Source organism: Cucurbita pepo, chromosome 6 (assembly GCF_057944985.1).
Source record: "Cucurbita pepo subsp. pepo isolate OVF chromosome 6, ASM5794498v1, whole genome shotgun sequence".
Classification (NCBI taxonomy): domain Eukaryota; kingdom Viridiplantae; phylum Streptophyta; class Magnoliopsida; order Cucurbitales; family Cucurbitaceae; genus Cucurbita; species Cucurbita pepo.
The window spans coordinates 2,162,434-2,184,895 of NC_141803.1; the positions used below are offsets into that span (position 1 = coordinate 2,162,434).

The 22,462-nt window shown below is 36.1% G+C and overlaps 2 protein-coding genes, 1 non-coding gene and 1 pseudogene across 6 annotated transcripts; 2 read left to right on the plus strand and 2 right to left on the minus strand.

The window, feature by feature from the left end:
* The first annotated feature begins 90 nt into the window (after positions 1-90).
* On the plus strand, positions 91-12,713 carry LOC111797547 (uncharacterized). The gene is made up of 10 exons (XR_015421524.1): positions 91-332; positions 1,250-1,521; positions 1,741-2,401; positions 2,646-2,845; positions 2,927-3,171; positions 3,477-4,162; positions 4,246-4,365; positions 4,506-5,704; positions 6,518-6,665; positions 10,588-12,713. It is a non-coding gene; the product is annotated as an uncharacterized LOC111797547 (transcript).
* On the minus strand, positions 5,060-5,719 carry LOC147792162 (leucine-rich repeat extensin-like protein 3; annotated as a pseudogene).
* Positions 10,775-16,048, plus strand: LOC111797550 (putative E3 ubiquitin-protein ligase RZFP34). Of its 3 annotated transcripts, XM_087125019.1 has the most exons (13): positions 10,775-12,989; positions 13,123-13,400; positions 13,477-13,709; positions 13,794-13,881; positions 13,981-14,040; positions 14,150-14,182; positions 14,284-14,361; positions 14,538-14,581; positions 14,739-14,779; positions 14,876-14,958; positions 15,046-15,137; positions 15,208-15,319; positions 15,627-16,048. In XM_087125019.1, the coding sequence occupies exons 3-13, from the start codon at positions 13,537-13,539 to the stop codon at positions 15,729-15,731; spliced, it is 909 nt and encodes a 302-aa protein (XP_086981145.1). In that variant the 5' UTR covers positions 10,775-12,989; positions 13,123-13,400; positions 13,477-13,536; the 3' UTR covers positions 15,732-16,048. The 3 variants fall into 3 exon arrangements, with proteins under 3 accessions (XP_086981145.1, XP_086981144.1, XP_023536360.2); XM_087125018.1 differs by having other exon boundaries at positions 13,123-13,709; XM_023680592.2 differs by lacking the exon at positions 13,123-13,400 and having other exon boundaries at positions 10,778-10,938.
* Positions 16,049-18,349: 2,301 nt separating this feature from the next.
* Positions 18,350-20,885, minus strand: LOC111797551 (FCS-Like Zinc finger 10). Of its 2 annotated transcripts, none has more exons than XM_023680593.2 (3): positions 20,638-20,885; positions 18,947-20,050; positions 18,350-18,845 (listed from the first exon to the last, which is right to left on the minus strand). In XM_023680593.2, the coding sequence occupies exons 2-3, from the start codon at positions 19,954-19,956 to the stop codon at positions 18,692-18,694; spliced, it is 1,164 nt and encodes a 387-aa protein (XP_023536361.2). In that variant the 5' UTR covers positions 19,957-20,050; positions 20,638-20,885; the 3' UTR covers positions 18,350-18,691. The 2 variants fall into 2 exon arrangements, with proteins under 2 accessions (XP_023536361.2, XP_023536362.2); XM_023680594.2 differs by having other exon boundaries at positions 18,947-20,061.
* Positions 20,886-22,462: the final 1,577 nt, after the last annotated feature.

Here is a 22,462-nt window from a genome sequence, read left to right on the forward strand (position 1 = left end):
AAATAATAATAATAATAATAATAATAATAAATAAATAAATAAATAAATAAATAAACCGCACTTATTTTCCCGATAAAAGCTGATAAAATACACTGCCATGTTTGTCAGCCACCATTTACTCTGGCTTACCAAACCATAGATATCGTACGCCTTTCCCGCCATAGAATTCGCTTTCAAGGAGACATTTCGAGTGATCGAAGGCGATTTGATTACTAGCGCTGCCTGATCAATCACCATAGCAGCTCTCAGTTACTCGATAATGGCAGAACTTCGAAACTTCGATCGGAAAATTGGACTGCCATCACTGTCCACTTAAATCGACAAATTATAAGGTGGTTTTTCCCTTTTGAAACTCATCTGGTTTATCTCTCTTTCTCTCTCTCTCTATATATATCCTTACTGTAACTGCTGCTTTGTTCACAATAGTATATAGTTTTTTTGGATTTCATAGTGTAGCGCATGGAGTATAATTTGTTAAACTCAAATTGGCTTTGTTGAGCTTCATCTAGCTGTTTCTATGCGTGCCTGGTTTATCTCTTTCTTTACTGTAATTGTTGTTTTGCTCACAATAGTATATAATTTTTTGGATTTCATAGTGTAGCGCATGGAGTATAATTTGTTCAATTCAAATTGGCTTTATTGAGCTTCGTCCTAGTATTTCTACTCGTGCCTGGTTCATCTCTTTCTTTACTGTAACTGTTGCTTTGTTCAAAATAGTATATAATTTTTTGGATTTCGTAGTGTAGCGCATGGAATATATTCTGTTCCATTCAAATTGGCTTTGTTGAGCTTGATCTAGCGTTTCTGTGCCATGTTTGTGTCGTTTGTTGCTGCAATAGACTCTAGTCCTTTGTTTCAGTCTTTCACTGTGATGTCTCTGCAGTAACTCATGTTTGTGTCGTGCCTGTCTTGATGATCAGGAATATCAATTTTGGATATAAGTTTCGTGAACTTTTATTGGGATGGAAAATCAGGATTTTCTCTTTTATTTTTTTATTTTTTATCTTCTTGTCAGTGATCTATGAAACAGAGTAAGCAGCTGAACTTTGAAGAGTTAAGAGTGGATCCCTTCTTTGTCTAATTCCTTCATGGATCCCTTAGAAAAATACAGAAAAGAGAGGCAACCTGGCTGCTTGTTGCTGTTTTTATTTTATGATTTTGAAGAAGAAAGAAGGGTTATTCAGCTGCTTATTGTAGGACTTCGTATGAAATTGGAGTCATTATTGACTTTTCTAATTTTGCACCATAGATGCCGAGAACGGAGGACATTCTCAAACTTCCAGTGCAAGATCCAATATGCTTGGAGTTCTCTGCTGCTCATATCATGTGGGAAAAAATAGAAGGTGGTCGTCAAGGTGGTGCTGATATTGCTCTAGTTCCATTTTCTAGAGTTGAGGATTTCGTAAAAGGAGAATCTTCCAATGCAGAATGTCCTTCTCGTTTTCGCATTGAATCAAGAAGGAAAAGAACTGCAGGGAGTGTCAGCAAACCAAGGGTCGATGGTTATCTCGAATATATATTGTATGTTGTTTTTTAATTATCCACTTTTTTTTTTATGTGTCTGAAGATAATGTTTCCCATGTAATTAATCTGTAAAACATCAAAAGAAGTGGATAATTACATGGGACCAGAATATTATGACAATGATGATCTCCAACAATTATTTGGATAAAGCTAGCTGCAATACTTTATTTTACTTAAGTGCCTGACCTTTTATATACTTAAATGTAACATGATCAGGTATTGGTGTTCTTATGGTCCAGAAGATTACCGAGCAAGTGACGTTGGTGTTAGGCGTAGCTCAATCATCAAACCTGCATCTGGGAAGAGCAGCAGACCAGGAAGACGTCACATGATGAGAGGTTGCCTCTGCCACTTTACTGTTAAGCGCTTATATACACAGCCACATCTTGCTCTCATCATCTATAACCAAAGAAAGCATATTGATAAGTCAGGAGCTCCTTGCCATGGGATACTTGACCATGATGCTGTTGGGACAAGAACTATGTATGCGCTGAGAATTTCTGCGGAATTACGTCAAAAGATTATGTCCATGCTGTATGAAGGAATATCTATAGACAATATTGTTCAGCACCATACAGAGGTTGTACAGAGGCAAGGGGGACCCCGAACTCGTGATGATTTTCTTTCTCGTAATGATGTCCGTAACATGGAAAGAGCTATTCGTAATTCTTCACATGAGCTTCATCCAAATGATGATTGTAGTGTGAAGATATGGGTGCAACGAAATAAGAAAATCATTTTCTTCTTTCAAGAGCGTAGTGATTGTGAGCCTTTTGTCTTGGGCATACAGACAGATTGGCAGCTACAACAGATGTTGCGTTATGGTCGTAATGGCTCTGTTGCTTCCCATTCAACATTTGGATCAAAGAAACTACGGGTACTGTTTATTTCGAATGTGTCATGTCATTATGAATTGTGAGATGCCTTCTCGTGCTCTCCGTGTGCTAGATGTTTCTATTCCTTTTTGGCTTGATGAATTAATTGACTATTATGACTTATTGGCTTACAGAGCCTGCATGATATGATAAGAAAGTGATGCGACAGGTTTTTTAAGTTGCTGTCTCATGCTTGAATAGAAATAGCATTACATTATCCATAATTTTTTAAACATCTCTTGGCAGCTTCCACTATGTAGTTTACTTGTTTTTGACTCATCCCAAAACGCCATTCCCGTTGCTTGGATCATTGCATCCTCTTTTTCTGATCAAGACATTCGTAAATGGCTTGGATTGCTAGCTGAAAGACTTCGTGCGAAGGATCCCAAATGGAGAATTGGTTCCTTTTTATTAGACAATCCTTCTTTTGAGGTTTCTATTATAAGGTTAATTCTGGATTTTCCTTATATATAGGTTCAACCGTTTAAACAATCATGTCTGAGCGTTGATGTCATGGTTATTTGCAGGGAGGCTTTTCAGTGTCGGGTTCTATTATGCATATGGCATGTTCGTCGCAATTGGATGAGGAATCTTCTTAAAAAGTGTTCTAATTTGGATGTACAAAGAAAGATGCTTAAGCAATTAGGGAAAGTTTTGTATTGCACTAGGATTGGGTTATGTTTTGCAGATGCAATGGAGCAATTCAAGGAAATATTTGCTGATCAGTGTGCTTTTGTTGATTATCTTACAAATACGTGGTTGCCTGACATAGGTAGTTTCTTATTGAAGTTGGTTATTGCAACACCATGACTATCATCTTTTAGTAATTTATTTTTATTTTAGTTATTCCATGTAATTCATTTCTACTTTCATTTTAGTTTTACCTTATAAACATGCATGCTGTAATTTAATCTTTGATATCAAAATATTTATGATTGATGTTAACACGTGTAAGCCTCATGCTAATGCGATCGTCTTAAAAGTAGTTATTTAAACGACAAATGTTGTTTAGGTGATTTTGGATATGCCTCATTCTCATCCTGAATTATTGATCTTACATGGTTTCATGTCTTGTAGAATTGTGGATAAACAGTATACGGTCGCTACCTGTTTCCACTTTGGAGGCTAATGCGGCGATTGAATCATACCACATTAGATTAAAATCCAAGCTTTTCAAAGAGCAAAACAACAGTTCCCTGTCAAGAGTTGACTGGCTGATCCACACTCTTACAACTCAGTTTCACTCCTCATATTGGTTAGACCAATACTGTCTAGTGAACGGATATTTTGGGAATTTCAGAGATAAATCCATCTTAACTAATGCATGGAACAAGGCATTACACATCCCAGATGTAGATGTTATGCTAGATGAGTCAAATCTTCAGTTTGCAAAAGTAATATCTCAGTCAAAAAGAAATCTGGAATATACAATTTGGGATCCTGGTTCAGAGTTCTCTTTATGTGATTGTTCTTGGTCAAGGATGGGAAATCTCTGTAAACATGTCATCAAGGTCTCACTGATATGTAAAAGGCAGCAAGCTGCAAGACCATTGTTGGCTTCTCAAGTTTATCAGGATCATGGGACAAACTGTCAGCACAACCCTGTTATTTTTTACCATTGATTACATTTACTGACATACAACAAGAAGCAGAAGGCTCGAAGGATTTGTCAGATGGTGGCTTGCTACAGCTTATACATCTTGATACTGATTCCCAGATGGAAGATAATGTTCTCTTCTCTGATCCTGAAATTTTCAATGCAAGTTTTGTATCAGTTTCATTGTTTAGTAACTATTTATTTAACTTTTGTCATAAAAACTATGAATAATTTTGTTTGTTCTATCAGATATGGGCTGGTAGAAAAGGCTTAGCCATAATATGAGTTCTACGTTGGCAAGGATCTGAGAGTTTCAGATGGATGAAATGCAGCTGATAGGGTCTGAAGGATGGCCACTCTGTTGATGAGGTGAGGAAACGTAGAGAGGCAATCAACAACTTTTCTCTATGAATCAGTGGTAGACATATATCATGTTGCCACTGAAATTTCTGTCTACTGTTTATAGGTCCACATTTGGTTTTGCATTAAAGCTGTTTCACTTTTGCTAGAGGTGGGGATGGTAATGTGATACTGATGGCGGTGACGGTAATATTGAAGTTATGGAGGTGATGATGGTGTCGAGGATTGTTGGAAGGTAGTCCCACGTTGGCTAATTAAGAGGTTGATCATGGGTTTATAAATAAGGAATAGATCTCCATTGATATGAGGCTTTTGAGGAAACCAAAACCAAAGCCACGAGAATTTATGCTCAAAATGGACAATATCATACCATTGTATAAGGCATTTTGGAGGTTCGTGAATCCTAACGAGTGGGGAAGGAGATGGTGAAGATGAAGGAAGAGGGGCTGCAAGCGGTTTACAAGAAATTGTGATCAACAGGCCTGGACAGAAATACTTTACATTGCAAAGTTGATTGCTTTGGCTTTGCTCACAAACAATTCCCGTGGCTTGCCCAGTGAAAAGTTTGTATTGTATACTAAATTTCTGCAGCTTGAGAAGCTTGCAGACAGGTTATTATGTGTCACATTGAGCGTTTCCAAGCTCGGCATTTTCCCATGGGACTTCGGAAACTGATAGCCAAGATTATAAAGAAACGCTTTCATTAGATACTATTGTTCATTGCGGTTTCTTCACTCGGTGTACTTGACATGGCAAGACATCCACGAAACTTATTGGCAAGAACAATCACAGAAACTGGTGAGTTTTTAAATAATCAGGCAGTACGAAGGCAAATCGATTATGGTGGATAAAAATTGTAATGGAGTTCTTTGTCAAAAATGAAATTGGCGTACTCACCTTCAAACTCATTGAACTGCAGGCCAAGATATTTATGACTTGGGAAATTTAGAACATCACAAGGAAATTTCCCTGCAAACCAGTTGTTTTTGGAATCTGTTTAGAACTTGATAGCAAAACTGATTTAAAAATTGTGGAAAATGGCATATCAGATAGAAGGTGTAGCTCTTCAGGAAGATATCCAGTAATGTTTCCATGGTTTAGATCAATGCCCTCAACATATAGGATTCAAGGGTCATCAAGAGCTTTGAAGCAAACGCACCTGTACAGTAGCACATATTGCATCCTACCCAATTGGCAGTTATGTTTAGCAGGTTTGAGATAATGGCTTTTCTCCAAGCTTATAGGGCAAGTGCTCAGACTGTGAACCTGCAAGCTTGCTTTGTTTATGAAGGATAATTTTTGAGCTACGATGAGGCAAACAAGCGTGAGAAAGGTGGTAATGAGAATGGTAAAAGAAATTCATTTCGTATCACAGTTGAGAAAATATTCCTGAAATTTTTATGCTGGAAAAGTGAAAAGAATTTACAAGTGGCTTCTCTTTTCCTTGCTTCTTAGCTAGGGAGAGGAAGGAGCTGTCAAGGAAAAGAAGATTTATGAAGCTGAAAAAACCAAGTGGGGGACTGAACTTAGCTTTTGGGAAAGCATCAAGAAGTAGGGCAAAGATTTATGCACTTAAACCCCACCTAATTGATATCAAATATATAGCCTACTGGTCCCAAATCTTACTGAAAAACCCATATTCTATGCATCAAAATTGTTTCAGGTAGTTCAAGCTTACCGCTAAAAGATATTGTTCTTTTTGAGCTTTCCCTTTCGGACTTCCTCTTAAGGTTTTTTAAAACGCTTCTGCTAAGGAAAGGTTTTCACACCCTTAACATACCAGAACTAATGCATCGGATCCCATCAAAACTCCATAGTTAAGTGTGCGGATTGTTAGATCCCACATTGATTGGAGAGAGTAACAAGTGCCAGCGAGGACGTTGGATCCCGAAGGGGGGTATATTGTGAGATCCCATATCGGTTAGATAGAGGAACGAAATATTCGTTATATGGGTGTAGAAATCTCTCTCTAGTAGATGTATTTAGGCTGTTACATTCCATATCTTAATTTTCTTCGGTTAAAGCCAAACCTCTAGATTTTGATATAGAAAAGTGAAACTTAAGGTTATAAAAACCACCCTATGTTTGATCTCTTATGGCATGATTAAGGGTTCAGTCAAATTCACTGCTATCACTTAAAAGTTTCATTCTTCTTGTATAGGTGGCATGCTCAAATTTTGCAGGATACTAAGTGACGATCGTGAGGGAAACGCATTGCACTGTGGAGGCTACCATTTCCGAGTTCATGACAGTTGAAGGACGCTGGATGTTAAAGCATACGTGTGTCACTGTGGCAACATCTTTTTCAGGTCAGTGACTTCTTTCTATTCTACTGATTCTTTTGATCTTAATGAATCTCATCATTTCAATTTTTTAATGATAGATACCCAAACCAATATTATCTGAATTATTCCATCATCATTATGATTTCTTAAGGATTGATAAGGTTTATCATGAGTCGTTAGTTTGAATCTCTGTTTTTTTTTTTCAAACATTATAGATTAGTGCTCGAAGATTGACTTTTAGAATAGTAAATCACTTATATGGATTGGTTTTACCTCAACCTAATCCGAATCTGTGGCCAAAAGAAAAAGTAAAAAACTTTACCATCATAATATGTTGCTAGTTTGAATCACCTTGTGTAACTGAAGAAGATACTATTTATGGATGGGATGTGCGTGGAGGGCCCAACAGTTCTTTAACGTTTCTGGAGATTTTTAACCGTTCCTCATGGCTGAGAATAGTAGGACAGTTGGCTTAACTTGCTTCCTCGTGTCCTTTAGCCACCTTTTTGTTGCTGTGATATTTCCTAAGAATATTCCTACTCTTTACGCCCCCTTCTTTTTGCTTCAATTTTTACCATCCATCTTTTCTGCTTATCTCAACAACTTTCTGGGGTGGCGATTTGATCACAAAATCCCTTTGCTTACAGTCTGTTGATTCTTCTATCCTAAACTTACATTCATTCTATTCCTTCTTGTCATTTTGTTTTCAATTTATTGATATTTTGGAATTGAAATCTCTTGGGTTTTTGAGAATTCTTCTTGCTAATGAGTAGATATGGTTGCCATCAGACTCACGGGTTTTAAAACGTGTTTACTAGGGAGAGGTTTCCATATCCTATCAAGGAATGCTTTGTTTCCCTCTCCAACTAATGTCAGATCTCACAATCCACTCCCTTGAGAGCCCAGAGTCCTCGCTAGCAGACCGCCCAGTGTCCAGCTATGATACCATTTGTAATAGCCTAGCCTAAGTCCACCTTGTCCGTTTTAGCCCGTTACGTATAGTCGCCCACCTCACGGTTTTAAAACGCATCTACTAGAAAGAGGTAGAAAGAGGTTTTCACAGCTTCAACAAAGATATTATAAGAAAACAAATATAATTCTTAAAAACTACTAAACAAATATTTATCATAAACGACCTAAACAGAAGCGTAGTTTGAGCAGATTTGTACTGAATTTTGTTGTAAACAAGGATGAAATCTATTAGGTTGTGAAGACTAGTCGTTATCAGCCGAAAAAGGAAAGATAAAGTATTGGGTTAGTTTCCCCTGGAATTAAAAAAAGAAAATTATCCACTTTTTATGGAATCCAAAATTTCCCCAAATCTTCCCATAAGATTTAGTTCTTGTACTCAAGGGAGCACAAAGAATGGATGAAAAAGCTATGCATCTTTTTGGATTATTCGTGCACGCCCACGTCCATGACTCCTCATAATGTAAGTAATATGTGTAAACATGTGAACGTTTTATTCCATTTTTTGCTTTGAAAATGACCTTAAAAGTGGGTTCGGTATCCTTATCGTATCCATATGTTGTGCACTGGGGCTAGTATAGTGATGGCTGAGTGGGCTTCTACTAGTCTGGGTGGCTGCTCTTATCCAGCTTCCTCCCATTTTTACAAAAGGAAGTTTTGAATTGCCTAAGGATTAATCATTTTTAAGGGGAAGATCATTTCTTATCCCCTCAACCGGAGTCCATTGTCCGTTATTGAATGAACGATATCGAAATGAGAGTGATCTTAAGTAAGTATGTATATGTATGGGATCTCATGTCGATTAGAAAGAGAAACGAAACATTTCTTGTAAGGGTGTAAAACCTCTCCCTAATAAACACATTGTAAAATCGTGAGGTTGATGATAATACGTAACAGGCCAAAGCGGACATGAGCTTGGACGGTTACAAATGGTATTAGAGCTAGTCACTGGGCGGTGTGTTAGCGATGTTGGCCCCTCAGGGGGGTGGATTGTGAGATCCCATATCTGTTGGAGAGGGGATGAAACATTCCTAGAAACAAACATTCCTAGAAACAAACATTCCTAGAAACATCTCTTTAGCAGAGACGTTATAGAATTATGAGGCTGACGACAATACGTAACGGGTTAAAGCAAACAATATCTGCTAACGATTTCTTAGACTATTATAATATAGTTGTTGAGCAAGGCTTAAAAAGTTCATATTTATGCCAAAAAGATACATATTTCTTTTTGGTGGCTCAACCACAAGAATTTCATAGTTAAGCTTGTTCAGCCATGTTGTATTGAATGATCTCTTGATATTTTTTCTAAGAAGAAGGTTGAAAGGATTCGAATTTGTGGGATAATAGTTTTCAGTCTTGAAAACGACGAGAAATCATGTTGAAAGACTCGAGTTTGTGAAGATAATAGTCTTCACTCTTAGAAACAGTAAATATGTAATATGGTCATGTCGTAGGAGAATATCAGACAAAACAAATAATAATGTAAACTAGATTAATAACCTTCTAGTTGAAAAATGGCATGATTAGGGTTAAGATTATATATTTAATTTATAATTTATTAAAAATAAAAACAAATATAGACGTGGCAAAGATGAGTCCCATCCCCATCCCATTCTTTTCTTCCTTGTCTGTTCCGATAAACATCAAAATAATTTGTTAAAAATAAAATAAAATAAAACTCATGATTACGTGAGACACCTTCCTCCTGGTTTTTCCCCCAAACACTTATCCAAAACTCTTTATTATTATTATTATTATTATTATATTCACGGTCATCCGTCCACGTCATTTCTTTTATAATTTTCATCTTGACACGTGGCACACAAAAAACGACGCTTCACTTCCCACTCCACCCGCCACTTTAAATCTGAACCGTCGAAACTGAATCTCCGTGACCTGGTGTTTGGCTTCTAGAATCAAACACGCTTCAAGATAACCGACAATTTTGAATTTTCGGAAAAAAAAAAAAGAAAAAAGAAAAATAAATTACAACTGTAATCCATTCATCTATGTTCTTATTTCCCTAGATTCCCTCTCTTTTGATTTTTCCTCCCTTACCGTTGATTTTTATTTTATTCATCTAATTTTTAAATTTCTTCTTTTTTCATTTTATAGTTTTTTTAATCTACTAAACATTTTTACAAAATCATATTATTGAAATATTAAAAAAAAAAAAATTAACAATATCATAATAGTGTTCTATTTGATTATATCCTATTTTATTTTCCAATTTTTTTTTGTAATAAATTGTATTAAATAAATGAATCCACTAATTTCAGTTTCTTTTTTTTTTTTACTATATGAAAAAAAAAAAAGGGTGTCGTACTTATTTGATTGTACTATCTATATTTTTCTAATTTATTTAATTTCAAAAAGATAATTTTAGAATCTTCCGCCAATTTTGAATAATTCCTAAAAGAAATTGGAAAATTCGATCTTCTTGGGAAATAAAACTAATTTACTCAATGGTCAAAATAAATTATTAATTAATTTTTTTGTTGTCACTAGTGGAAATTATAAACATAAATTTCAGTGTCATTTATATATTTGTATATATATTTGAAGAAAATATTTATATATTTACCCTTTTTTAATATTTTTAAAAATCCATAAAATTAGTATGAAATAAAGAAAATTGTATTGATGTAGAAGCATCGGAATCTTTGAGAAACATGGCTTTTGTTCTTTACAGCTATAAATTTGGTCCAAAAAAACACACACATTCAAACACAGCTATAAAACTTGCTCCAAAAAGGAAAAATTAGCTAAAATAACTAAAAATTTAGTAATTGAATTATTATATTTTTAAAATTTTATAAATTTATTAAACAAAAAAAATTAAACTTTAAGGCTAATATGGACATAAAATTTAAATTTATATCTAATAAGCTAATTATTTATTATTATTATTTTTTAAAATTATTTTGAGTTAAAAATTTATGGTATATTTAATTTATAAATTAAAAAAATGCAGTATTGAAGATAATTCAAAAGAGGGGTAGAAGAGGAAATTCATGCGCTGGCCATAAGGGGGATGGCGACACCCGAAACTCCACCGTATCGCTGTCGTTCTTTGAGAAACGCGCGTTGCGAAGCCTCTGGAAACCGCGCCCTCGCCTTTACTATAAATACCGTTTCTCTTTGAACTGTACCTCACACACCTTCGGATTCTTGTCTTTCTCGTCTTCATTTCTCATCTGGTTCTTGAACTCATCGAGTTTCTCGGCTGTTCGGTGCTTCGATTTTTGTGTTCGATCTCTTTTCGTAGCTGTTTTTGGTATTCGGGTTCGCATCTGCAAGCTTGTGTGTTCGCCGACTGAACGAAGTTCGTTATTCTATTTAGATAATTTTCTGTGGTTTTTCTGTAGTTTGTAATTCTTGTTTTTGATCATCTTTTGGTGGAACGGTGGATTTTAGTTTTATCTTGTCTTCTTTCTTCGGCAAATGTGATGTGCATTTGCTTTCTGGCTTGAATTTTTTGTTTGGTTTCTTTGATGATTTTATCGCGAAATAGATGGGGATTTGGGATCTTATACCTTCTGGTTTAGTTCAACTTGTTGTGAGTGGTTCTCGATTGTGTTCTTGTTCCCTCGGCAACTACAATTGTGGAGGTATATGGTCCCAAATTTTCTATAATTTTTTTTGCTTGCGATAATGAAGTCAAATTTCTCCTTGCAATTTTTTGGGTGCGCACTAGGCTGTTTGGTTCTCTGCGATTAATGGCTCTGGGGATGTTCGTTCCCTAGTTTTGTCTGAGGTTTCTCTTGCAGCTAGGTGTTGCTGAAGTTGATGGATTGAGCGATGTTTCGATTTGATGATATATCTTGGTCTGAAGTTTTTGTATTTCTAGAGTACATTTTGATTGTGTGTTGAAATGCTTTTCGGTTAGGGTTTTGTTTATAGAAACTAAGAGCTAGATGTCTGTTAAAATTCCTTGCCTCCTGCAGTATTGAAGACTTTGACGTCCGTTTTTGAAGTTGTTGAACTGAGTAGTGCTCATGAATGGATGTTACATCCTTGATCACAATTTTGAGGTTTTGACTTCGTCTTCCATGTTTTAAGTGTTATGTTTAAGATGCTTATCTTCTTAGTTAGGGAGATAGTATCTATTTTGCAGCCTTTTTGAGTCTCCCCCTTGGCTCTCCAACCCAAAAACGTAAGACACGTTTCTTAAGATGCTCATTGCTACGTAGTATAATATTCATGGAAGCTGTTCCTATGATGTTGAATTTCAATCGAAATGGTTTTGAAATGGTTTGTTGCATGGTTTGATGGGTGGGAAGTCAGGTCAGAGAAGTTTTAGATTCAGTGGTGACATTTTGGCATTCACCCCTCTATTGGTGCTTTAAATTACATGTTGAACACGCGAATGGTGGTTTTTGTTTGATAATTGTACAGAATCATAGGGTCTACTACTTGAGTACGCGAGATGATGTCCAAAACGAAGCAAGCCGTGGTTTATTTATTTGGATGTTCTTTACCAAATATTCAGGATTCTCTGGCTTTCTCTCAACTTGTAAAAACCCTAGCCACAATGTTTGCCGGGCTTGTGATATAATCTACGATCTTTTTATTTATTTGTTTATTTTTATTTTAAAAATCTAATTATGAGGAGCAGTAGGGAGCTGGGATGGTAGCCACATCGTCCCATCGACGTACTTCACCCTTTTGCAGTGGACTTGGATGAGTTATTATAACCAAGTACAAATGAAGTTTAGATAGATGCTTCTGAGTGGTGTTGGATGTTTGATTCGTGTCTGCAACCTTTCGAAAGCTTGACGTTGGAGTATTAGTAGCATCTTTGGAGTTCTGGACGTGTTTGTGCTTCTTCTACGTGTTCCCGATGAAGTCCTGATTATCCTCAAGACTCTCAGAGATCATAAAAGTTTTAGGTGGCTCTCTGCTAGCGAGATTACCAGAGCTGTAGGTGCAGTCATGGGCGTTATATTTGGTTGGCGGGATAGCCTTGGGCACATAATCTATTCCTCCAATTGTAAGATCAACAGATTGTGTCGTTCACCTTAGAAGCTAAGAGTTCAGTTCCCCCTCATTTTATCAATTCTCCATCTCTCTTCAATGAATCTTTAGCTTCCTCTTGCACCTTGCCCTCCGGAACAATTTTCATTATTCAGTCAGTTGCTGGCCATGGCCGCCTTCAAGAAGAGTTAAAAAAAAAAGAAAAAAAACCTTTTTGCTAATCTGGGAAAATAGTTGTCTTCTTCTTGGTTGTTTGGTTCTCAGTATTATGGGAACGGAGGAACCGTATGATTGCAAAATACCATGTGATGAAGGAAAGTCTATTGGCTTTCAGAGAGAAAATAATAGATGGGTAAGTTGAGTTCTTGACGGAAACTGAATGCGGATTTTCAATTTGAGGTAGGCATGTCCTTTTGGACCATTAAGCGAGTAGAACCATTAAATACTTTGCTTTTTTTTTTCCTTTTTTCTTTTTTTTTTTGTTGTTATTTTTGGAACACATTTGATTGGGTATGTGTTGCTTTTACCATAGGTTGATGCATCTGGTTGACCCAGTTTAGTGGGAATTGCATCCGGAGTCTTCAACAAATCAAGTGATCATGATCTGCAATTGGTCACTATTCAAAGCTGGAGGCTCTGGGGTTCCCCAGTGCTGCGTTGTAGTTATTATATGGGTCTCCTATAACTCTTCTTTTTTGGATGAACTGAACTCTCCTCTTGGAGTTATGATGATTGGAGCTGTACAACGTTCCATGGATTATTTGTTGCTGATGTGCTGTGGTCTGCAGCTGTATAGAAGAAAGCAACAATGTCATGGCCTTTTTGACGGTGATTAACATGCCTTTTCTGGCTTTAGGATGATTGCTGAATTTATTCCTATATGCAGGTGCTTTAAGCTTCTACCCAGATTCAACCATTGTCTTGCATTGGAGGATATTATATTTCCATGGCAGAGGTTGCAACTTACTCCGAGCATCAACAGATTGGGACAGAAGGAAATCAACAAATGACATGCAGAGGAATGGAGACAAGAACTGAGCAGTTTGATTCTCAGGCTTTGCCCTTTGAAAAGTCAAATGACCCCCAAGAGTTGATGGAGATGGGATACATGCAATATGGGTAAAGTCCTTGAGAATTTGCTTTCTATCCCTGTTTCAGGTCTTTCTTGTACAATTCCGAAACACAGAACATGTCATTTTGCAGATGTGCACATTATAGGCGAAGGTGCCGCATCAGAGCTCCCTGTTGTAATGAAATTTTTGATTGCCGTCATTGCCATAATGAAATAAAGGCAAGAAACTACATTTTGAGCGTGATCTTAGATCTGGTTCTGAGCATCATATCATATAGTTGACTAGTAAACCTTTTCTTTTTTAATTTCCTCTTGCAGAATAGTATTTGTGTTGATCAGAAAGAAAGACATGAGATCCCACGCCATGAAGTCAACCAGGTACAGTTACCCACTGGTCACTTATCCATCTTGTTCAACCTCTTCACCTTGTCAGAAGTTTCTGAGTTGAAGTATCTCTTCAAATTTACCTATACTTTTGTTCTCTCAGGTTATATGCTCACTTTGTGGAACTGAACAGGAGGTGTGTGCGTAATCTTACTATTTAAATTTTGTATAATTGGTTAGTAATTCTCGTGCTCATTTGCTTTAGATTCACATTTTTGTTGGTTTCTGATTCGACAGGTTCGCCAAGAATGTATCAATTGCGGTGTGTGCTTTGGGAAGTATTTCTGTGAGGCATGCAAGCTGTTTGATGATGATGTAAGTACTGGGCATCCCACTTTGTTTCCCATATCGTGCACCAATTCACAGTTTTCCATTTTGTATACACCTCTCATTTCTTATGCACTAACGAAGTCAATTTTTTTTTATCCACTTGGTTTAATTTCATACCATCTTATTTATATTTATTTTGGTATTTGTTTCCTTTCTTGTAGATATCTAAGAAGCAGTATCACTGTAATGGCTGTGGAATTTGTAGGTATGATATCCTAATCCATTTATCTTAATCGAATAATATTGCTCTGTTTCCATATGTTTACATGAAAACCAAAAACTTGGTTGTATTGAATGTGTTTTCTTTGGAGTTTTACCTATGTCCCCACAATTATTTGATGCCATTTTGAACGTTTTGACAGAATTGGGGGGCGTGATAACTTTTTCCACTGCTACAAGTGTGGTAAGTCATTCGTGATTGTCTGATGCATCCTGCAAACGGACTGATTAAAGTTGTACCAAATGTGTATGCTGATTTTTATATAATCTTGTCGTGAAGGTTGCTGCTATTCAATTATTTTAAAAAATAGCCATCCTTGCGTTGAAGGAGCAATGCACCATGACTGTCCTGTTTGCTTTGAGGTAAAGCTTCCCCCTCATTTCCCTTCTTCATTTGCTATCTATTCTTACACTAAGTAATGATGCGCATTTTTAACAAATGGATTGCAGTTTCTATTTGATTCAACCAATGACGTTACGGTAATGCCATGTGGACACACCATCCATCATAATTGCTTGAAGGAGATGAGAGATCACTTTCAGTAAGTGTTCATACAGAGTTCTTGTTTACTTGTGGAACTTAGTTTTCTAATAACATTGATTCTGCCACAGATTTGCTTGCCCTCTCTGCTCCAAGTCCGTTTGTGATATGTCCAAGGTGTGGGAAAAATTTGATAGGGAAATTGCAGCCACGCCCATTCCAGAGCCATACCAGAACAAAATGGTAAAGCTCCCACCTCACTTTTACTTCGACTTTCTTTTCATTGATAGGTAATGTTTATATTAGAGCGTATCTGCTGATGCTATTTATTGGTAGTTTAATATAATATCCCCCTAGAAACTAGGAGTCTTATGTGTTCAAAAGGCTGCTGTTATGTAGTTTTGAACCAAAATAATCTCGCTAGCGTGTATATGGATTAAGTGTTAAGAATAGTGTATATGGATAGTGTGTTAAGAATGTATGAATATATCATAACCTTTGGGGGTAAGCTTTTAATCCTCCAAGCTTACGAACTTTACAACTCGAACAGGTTTGGATTCTTTGCAACGATTGCGGTAAGACGTCGAATGTGCAATATCATATTGTGGCTCAGAAGTGCTTGAATTGCAAGTCCTACAACACCAGACAGACCTGAGGCTAGAGATGTGGATATGAAGGCCACATCCTATCATCCTGCAGCCCTGAAATGCTTCCATCTCCAGCTATCTAAGCTCCTGAAGAACCTTCAAGCCACACGTCATTCTTGAGCGATGGAGAAGATGACGACGTGTTCTGCAGCTTCCTTTGCTTTTGCTTCAGGAAATCAACAACATCGCACCTTTTTTTTTTTTTTCCTTTATTTGGTTGATATCTTGTGTTCTACCTCTTTCTTTCTACATCATTCTATTTATTGGTGTCTGTATTGTTGTATTTGCCCCCTCGCGTAGTATGAAAATATTGCATTGCATTTGATTTGGCTTTCCAGAATTAATAGCCTTTCCGTGATGATTAATGACTAACTTATAAGTAAAACGGCAGACGAATCGAGCTGATAACTTTTTAAGAAGCTTGAAAGATAGTTCTCGGTTCGATCCAATTCAAGTTCGAATTAATCGAAGAACTTGAATTGAAGTTCCATGTCATGTTTGTATTCTAGGGGTTGCATTCATGAATGAGGTCAAGTTTTCGGTAATATATTTGATGGATTGATATTTCCTTTGCAAGCATAATTTGTCCAAGCTTTTGTTGAGGAATCTCGAAAGTTAAATGGCCAAAAGAAAAGGGTAATGTGGTGCATAGGAAGGGCAATGATGAGAGCACATGCAAATGGAAGGTATTTGGAAAAGGGGACCAAAGCAACAAAAGCCTAACCTTCTCACTTTCTTCTTTCCCCTCTTCCATGTTTCCACTCCACAAACAACCTCTTTCCTTCCCAATTAAAGTTTTGCTTCATCATTTTTGCTTTTCCACCTTCAACCATGATTGGATGTTCCCCTTTCTTTAGGCCCAAAGTAACTCGGGTTTGAGACTCGAAACACGTTCCATAGGAATATCGAAAGTAAGTAAAGTAAATTGTTGCAGTTTGAGGGTCAGGGTCGGGTCGACGTACTTAGACAACTGTAATTTGAATATGGTAAATAGGTAGTCGCCACGAAACTTGCATCGATATCTTTAATTTTAATATGCTTTTTTCGATATTTTTAGTTTTAATATGCTTTTCTCAATGACCATCATATCGTTTGAAGACTAACGATGTTAAGAATATAGTCAAAATATTAAAATCAACTTAAAATTTAAAGGGGGGAAAAAGCAAGCAAAAGTGTAAAAAATTAATAAAGCCATTTGGATTTAGCAATAATTTAATATTTAAAAAAAGGGAATAAAACAACCATGAAAATCCTTTAACAGACGTTTTGGAATTTTCTATTGGAGGAATAGTTTTGGAGGTAATCAAGGGATTATTTGCAGTAATTAAAAAATAAAGCCCCTAATAAAATATTGTGAATAGAATATAATTTTTTTAAAAAAATACAAATTATGCAGCACGAAAAAGGAAAACAAAAAAAAAAACAAAAGCGGTTTCCTTTTCATTTTCATTAATTTTCTCACCTTACAAAAAGGGAACGGCAAAAATCAACAGAAAAATGAAAAACATAGAGAAAACAAGAAAGCACCTCAGAAAGAGACAACACCAACACCATAAAAAGAAATATATATATATATATATGAAAAAGAAATATACCCAAAATCCATGGACTAAATGGCAAACTATAAGATAAATGGGGACTAGTTTGAAATAATTTTCAAAAAAGTGCTTTTTAAGTGACTTTATATGAGTATTACTCTTAATGGGTTTTTCTTTTTCTAAAACCCCATCTAAGTGTTTTTGAAATTTTCTAAATAATTTATTTTATTTTTTACTAAATTATAATAAAAACATCATGAAAGTTATGAAAAGAAAAGTAGGTTGAAAGTCTCAAACTAGTTAGGGGTAGATCTCAAGTTTGAATCTATCCATTTTTTTTAATTAAAAATGAAAAGGTAAATGGGTAAACCCTATATTTAATTATATATATAAATTTAGTGTTTGAACATTTGGGTTATGAAGAAAGGAAAAAGAATTTTACATTCGCTTTTCGGAAAGGGAGGATTAAGAAAATCCTATTGATTGGAGCTTTCGGGAAGGGAGGATTAAGAAAATTCTATTGATTGGAGCTTTCGGGAAGGGAGGATTAAGAAAATCCCATTGATTGGAGCTTTCGGGAAGGGAGGATTAAGAAAATTCTATTGATCGGAGCTTTCGGGAAGGGAGGATTAAGAAAATCCCATTGATTGGAGCTTTCGGGAAGGGAGGGGATTAAGAAAATCCTATTGATCGGAGCTTTCGGGAAGGGAGGATTTAGAAAAGTATGTAAAAAAAAGGCTCGAAGATCCCTCCGTTACCCCCGAATGAAAGGGATTCGTAGTTCTTGCTATGTGAAAATTTTTTAAAAGTGTCTAATCAAATCTATCCTTAAATTCGAGAACAAGACAATAAGTTCTAAGTTTTCTCCTAGAATTTTAAGCAACTTGATGGTGCCATTATAGAAGGAAAGAAGAAGAAAGGCACTTTTTGGAAAAAAAATGGAAAGATATGAATGATTGTTTATGTTTATGTTATAACATCAAGCACTAAATTCTTTTCTAATTTTCAGAGAACATATGATCCACCAAGGTGACCAACAATTTGGAAGAGTATTCTATTTGTGGTTTAATTTGGAGGGAAAAGAAATATGATGCTCAGTGCTTCAAAGTCTTTTATCATATCTGGCCATTAAAAAGATACAAAGCCAGAAAATTAGAATATGGGGGAGCCATGAAAGCAGAGGCTTCTACCCTATGAACTCTTCTACAAGGCCATACTAGCTTGGCTTGACAATAAAATTGCCAAATTTATGTGAATTTCAGAAGAAAAAAAAGATGAAAAACATACCCTGACAGTGAAATGCAAATCAAACAAATGCATCATCAATGTACAGGATCATCCATGGCTGCCATAACAACAGCTCTTCTGTTAACAGACGACCGAACAGCATTTGTCGATTGGCACTGTGGCCGTGGAGGACACCAACCTGTTTATTCAAAAATGGTGCCATGAGTTTCAAACTCTTCTTTGCCATCTCTGGATGCTGAAGAATGTTCGAAGATTTCGCAGACAGGCTTCTCGAATTCTTCTTCATTCACAATCTCCTGATGGCGACAGTCAGCGCTGCAAAACGCTTTCTCGCCCCTATCGAAACAAAGGGTGTTTAGTTTTTTTGTGAAACAAAACATTCGACAGTGTCTCAAGCAGAGATAATGAAGCCACTGCATAATGTGGTTGTGACAAACCTGTATATGTATATGTCTTTCCCACTTTCAAGTTTTTTGTTGCAAAAGTAACAAAAACTCAGAAAATCAATTGGTTGACATGGAGAAGGATTGTCCAGGCTGCTTCTAACTGAGAGAGGAGATCCTATCTCATTCATCTCATTCTTGTTCAAGTTGTTCAAATCATTAGAGTGACATTCTAAAATGCAGTCACCAAAAATGTGAGTGGATTTTGGATTGGCACCATGGGATATTACACGAGTATAATCCTCGGAGAGCTCGATCTGGCTTGCAGAAAGAGACTCTACGAACCCGGAAACAGGTAGCGTTACAGATGCTAAGGTTGAAACATCTGCAGACAAAACTTTGTCATGAGGCTCAGAATCACCATTTGTCATCACTTTCTTCACAAATGGATTTGTAGAATGGAAGAAGCTGCGACCTTTTCCACCACGAGATGCAGAGACGAATCGGGTCGAGTCCAATGAACACGCCTCACTCTTCTTTGAAGGCTTGAATTCTAATGGTTCTCCAATTTCAAAGAAAACCTCTGAGCTACCACCACGTAGTGATTTGAACTGCAATGGTAGAAAGTTGGGACAATTTTTAGGCAAAGATCTAGGACCTGCCTGGGGAAAAACTGGATCAATGTGAAGATTTGGGGTCTGAGTCTTGGTTCTAACTTGGGGTCCAAAAATGATGTTCTTACTCTCAGATGATCCAAGAGGTTTAGCAGATAGGTTATTATCATCATCAAGAGAATCAATAATGCCTAATCCTACTTTACTACAATCCCAGCTCCTTCTATGGCCGCCATAGGATGATTTAGGGGATCCTATTGAGTTGCTAAGATTTGAAAACACCCTAAGTTCTAAAGGAGAGGTGGGACTTTTGACTGAATCATGATCCGAAGCTACTTTGAAATTTAAGCCAACAAAGAGACCAGGGACACTGAAAAAAGGGCTGCCTTTGGATTTGTGCCCCAACACAGCAGACTGAACAGGACACAACTCAGAACCAGAGTCAGCCATTGTTGTAGCTGATTCAAAAGTGGAACTGATCTCTCTGTGAAGCAATCTTCAACCACTGCAAATGCTGGACTCTGGCAATGGCCAAGCTTGTTTCCTGTAAACAAACTGAGACATTTCATTGGAAGAAGAAGAAGAAGAAGAAGAAGAGATTGAATGGAAAATTAACCAAACTAAAGAACAGACAGAATGATGATAAAGGAAACAATCGTCTCAATCATGTTTTTCCAAAAAAAGAAGAATCCAAGGAAAATAATATACAAACAAAATTGGTTAGAAAATTTGTTGGACGCACCAGCAGTTACAATTTAGCGTTGGAAACGGAAGAGGTATCTGATAATGAGACATAAAATGGAAAAATAGACACAAATCTGTGAATCAAAGGGAGAGAAGTTTCTAGACTGTTCATTAATCTGCGGAAAGATCCAGTGAAAATCAAGTATCCAATGAGAGCGTTCTAACAGTCCGAAATCGACGAAATTATCCAAAAACGGAGATCAAAACAACGAACAAATCATCAAAAGCTCAAATGAACAAGCAGTAACAGCGATAACTCAAGTACAACGATCGCAGAAATCTCATTACAAAAAAGAAAAAATCAAGAAGAACAACAAAAAAACTCCAAAATGCATCAAAACAAACGAAAAGAACGCCATAGAAGAAGGAAGGAAGGGCAAAGCTAACCTCCTTTCCTGAAAAAAAATGCAGAAAGAAGAAGAAGAAGAAATTGAAAGTATGAATGGGTATGACTGAAACTCGCTCTGCAATCTCTCTTTCTCTCTCAGTGATGCCTCAAAATCAGCGAAGGCAGCTCAGTCACAAGCATTCCCACTTTCTCTCTCTAGAAAAATGGAAGAAAACAAAAAACCCAACGATTTTCTCTCTCTACAAATACAATGCCATTTGCAGTGAATGGCAGCCACTTTAATTTTGCCCACAGTATTGTCTTTCAATGCATTATTATTACCACTCTTTTTTTCTCTCTTCAATTTTTTATTTTTTTTATTTTTTTTAATTTCCACGTCAGTAATATATTGTGGATGATAAAAGTTTCACCCCGGAAATGATCATGCGTTTATATAATCAAAGAATACTAATACAAAGGCCTTCTCGGAAGCTCAAAATAGAGCCATGAGAGCTTATGCTCAAAGTAGACAATATTGTCCAGAGCAACGCCATGAGAGCTTATGCTCAAATGGACAATATTACATGAGAACTTATGCTCAAAGTGGACAATATTCCATGAGAGCTTCTACTCAAAGTGGACAATATTGTCCAAAGTAAAGCCACGAGAGCTTATGCTCAAAATGACCCAAAGTAAAACCATGAGAGTTTAGACTCAAAATGAACAATATCATATCATTGTAGAAGTGGCCAAAAGTAGAGAGAGCTTATACTCAGGGTGGACAACATCATCCTAACAATATATATTTTATTTATTGGGCTCAAACTTTTTATTTATTTATTTATTTATTTATTTATGATATAATTATAAACTTTTAATTTTTTTTAAATTAAATTTATAAATACCAAGCTCGTCTATAATTTATTTATTATCTAAATTTTAAAATATTTTCAAAAGTAAATTTGAAAACTAAGAAAAAAATAAATAAATAAAATATTACGTATTTTTCTTTTTAATTTTTTTAATGTTTTAAAATATTTTATATTTGCACTTTTGGTAAACTGTGGCGGAGAATGTGGGGAGGACGAAACATCCATTTTAGTAAGGTCCATGACTGTGTGATTGGCCTTTTTTGCTTATTCACAAATTTGCCCTCATACTAACACTTTATTACAATTTTACCCCTAAAATTATATATATTTTTAATTAAAATTTTAGAGATTAAATTTGAAATTTAATATTATAAACAAAATTTAAAAAACATTCTCCCACGTTAATGATTTCCATCGAACATAAACGGCGTCTATTTAACCGTTAACTAATAATTATGTGGTCCATTCAGTCCCTATCAAACAAGTTGCCACGTCATACTGTATTAATAAACTTACATAATTTAATAATTCATTTTTCGGAACTGCCTTGTTTGTCGTTTTGCGTGACTCAGCCTTTCTTCATTCTCGATCTTAAACGTCTGATTCCGACACGTGTCTGTCAGTTTTGTGGATCCCGATGAAATCCAACGGCTGTAAACGCAAGATTCTTTTACTACTGGACCGGTCTTCTTCGGGCGGTTGATTTATTCACTGCGTGCTTTTTCTGGAAAAAAGCTCTGTTCCAGTGGGTCCAGCACTCGTAGGAAACACACGTGTCGAGTTCTGGTGGAGCCGTGGAGTTGAAAGGAGAGTTTGTCTGGCAAAGAAGGAGCATTGGAAGAGGAAGGGGTAAAAAAGTAAAAGGGTAAAAAAGGAAAAGGGTAATAAAGTAAAAATATTATTCATCAACCTTTGATGATTGAAAACTATTTTTATCAAATTATATATCCAATTTTTTAATTAAAAAAATTATTGAAACTTGTGAAATAATAGATATTTTTTATAGCAAGGT

Excerpts from the sequence above, each read along its gene's own strand:
- LOC111797550 (XM_087125018.1), top strand. The coding sequence starts at position 13,537 with ATGGCAGAGGTTGCAACTTACTCCGAGCATCAACAGATTGGGACAGAA. Across the intron at positions 13,710-13,793 it reads ATGGGATACATGCAATATGG|ATGTGCACATTATAGGCGAA; the intron begins GTAAAGTCCTTG and ends GTCATTTTGCAG. Across the intron at positions 15,138-15,207 it reads GAGATGAGAGATCACTTTCA|ATTTGCTTGCCCTCTCTGCT; the intron begins GTAAGTGTTCAT and ends ATTCTGCCACAG.
- LOC111797551 (XM_023680593.2), bottom strand. The coding sequence starts at position 19,956 with ATGGCTGACTCTGGTTCTGAGTTGTGTCCTGTTCAGTCTGCTGTGTTG. Across the intron at positions 18,846-18,946 it reads AAAGACATATACATATACAG|GGGCGAGAAAGCGTTTTGCA; the intron begins GTTTGTCACAAC and ends TTGTTTCGATAG.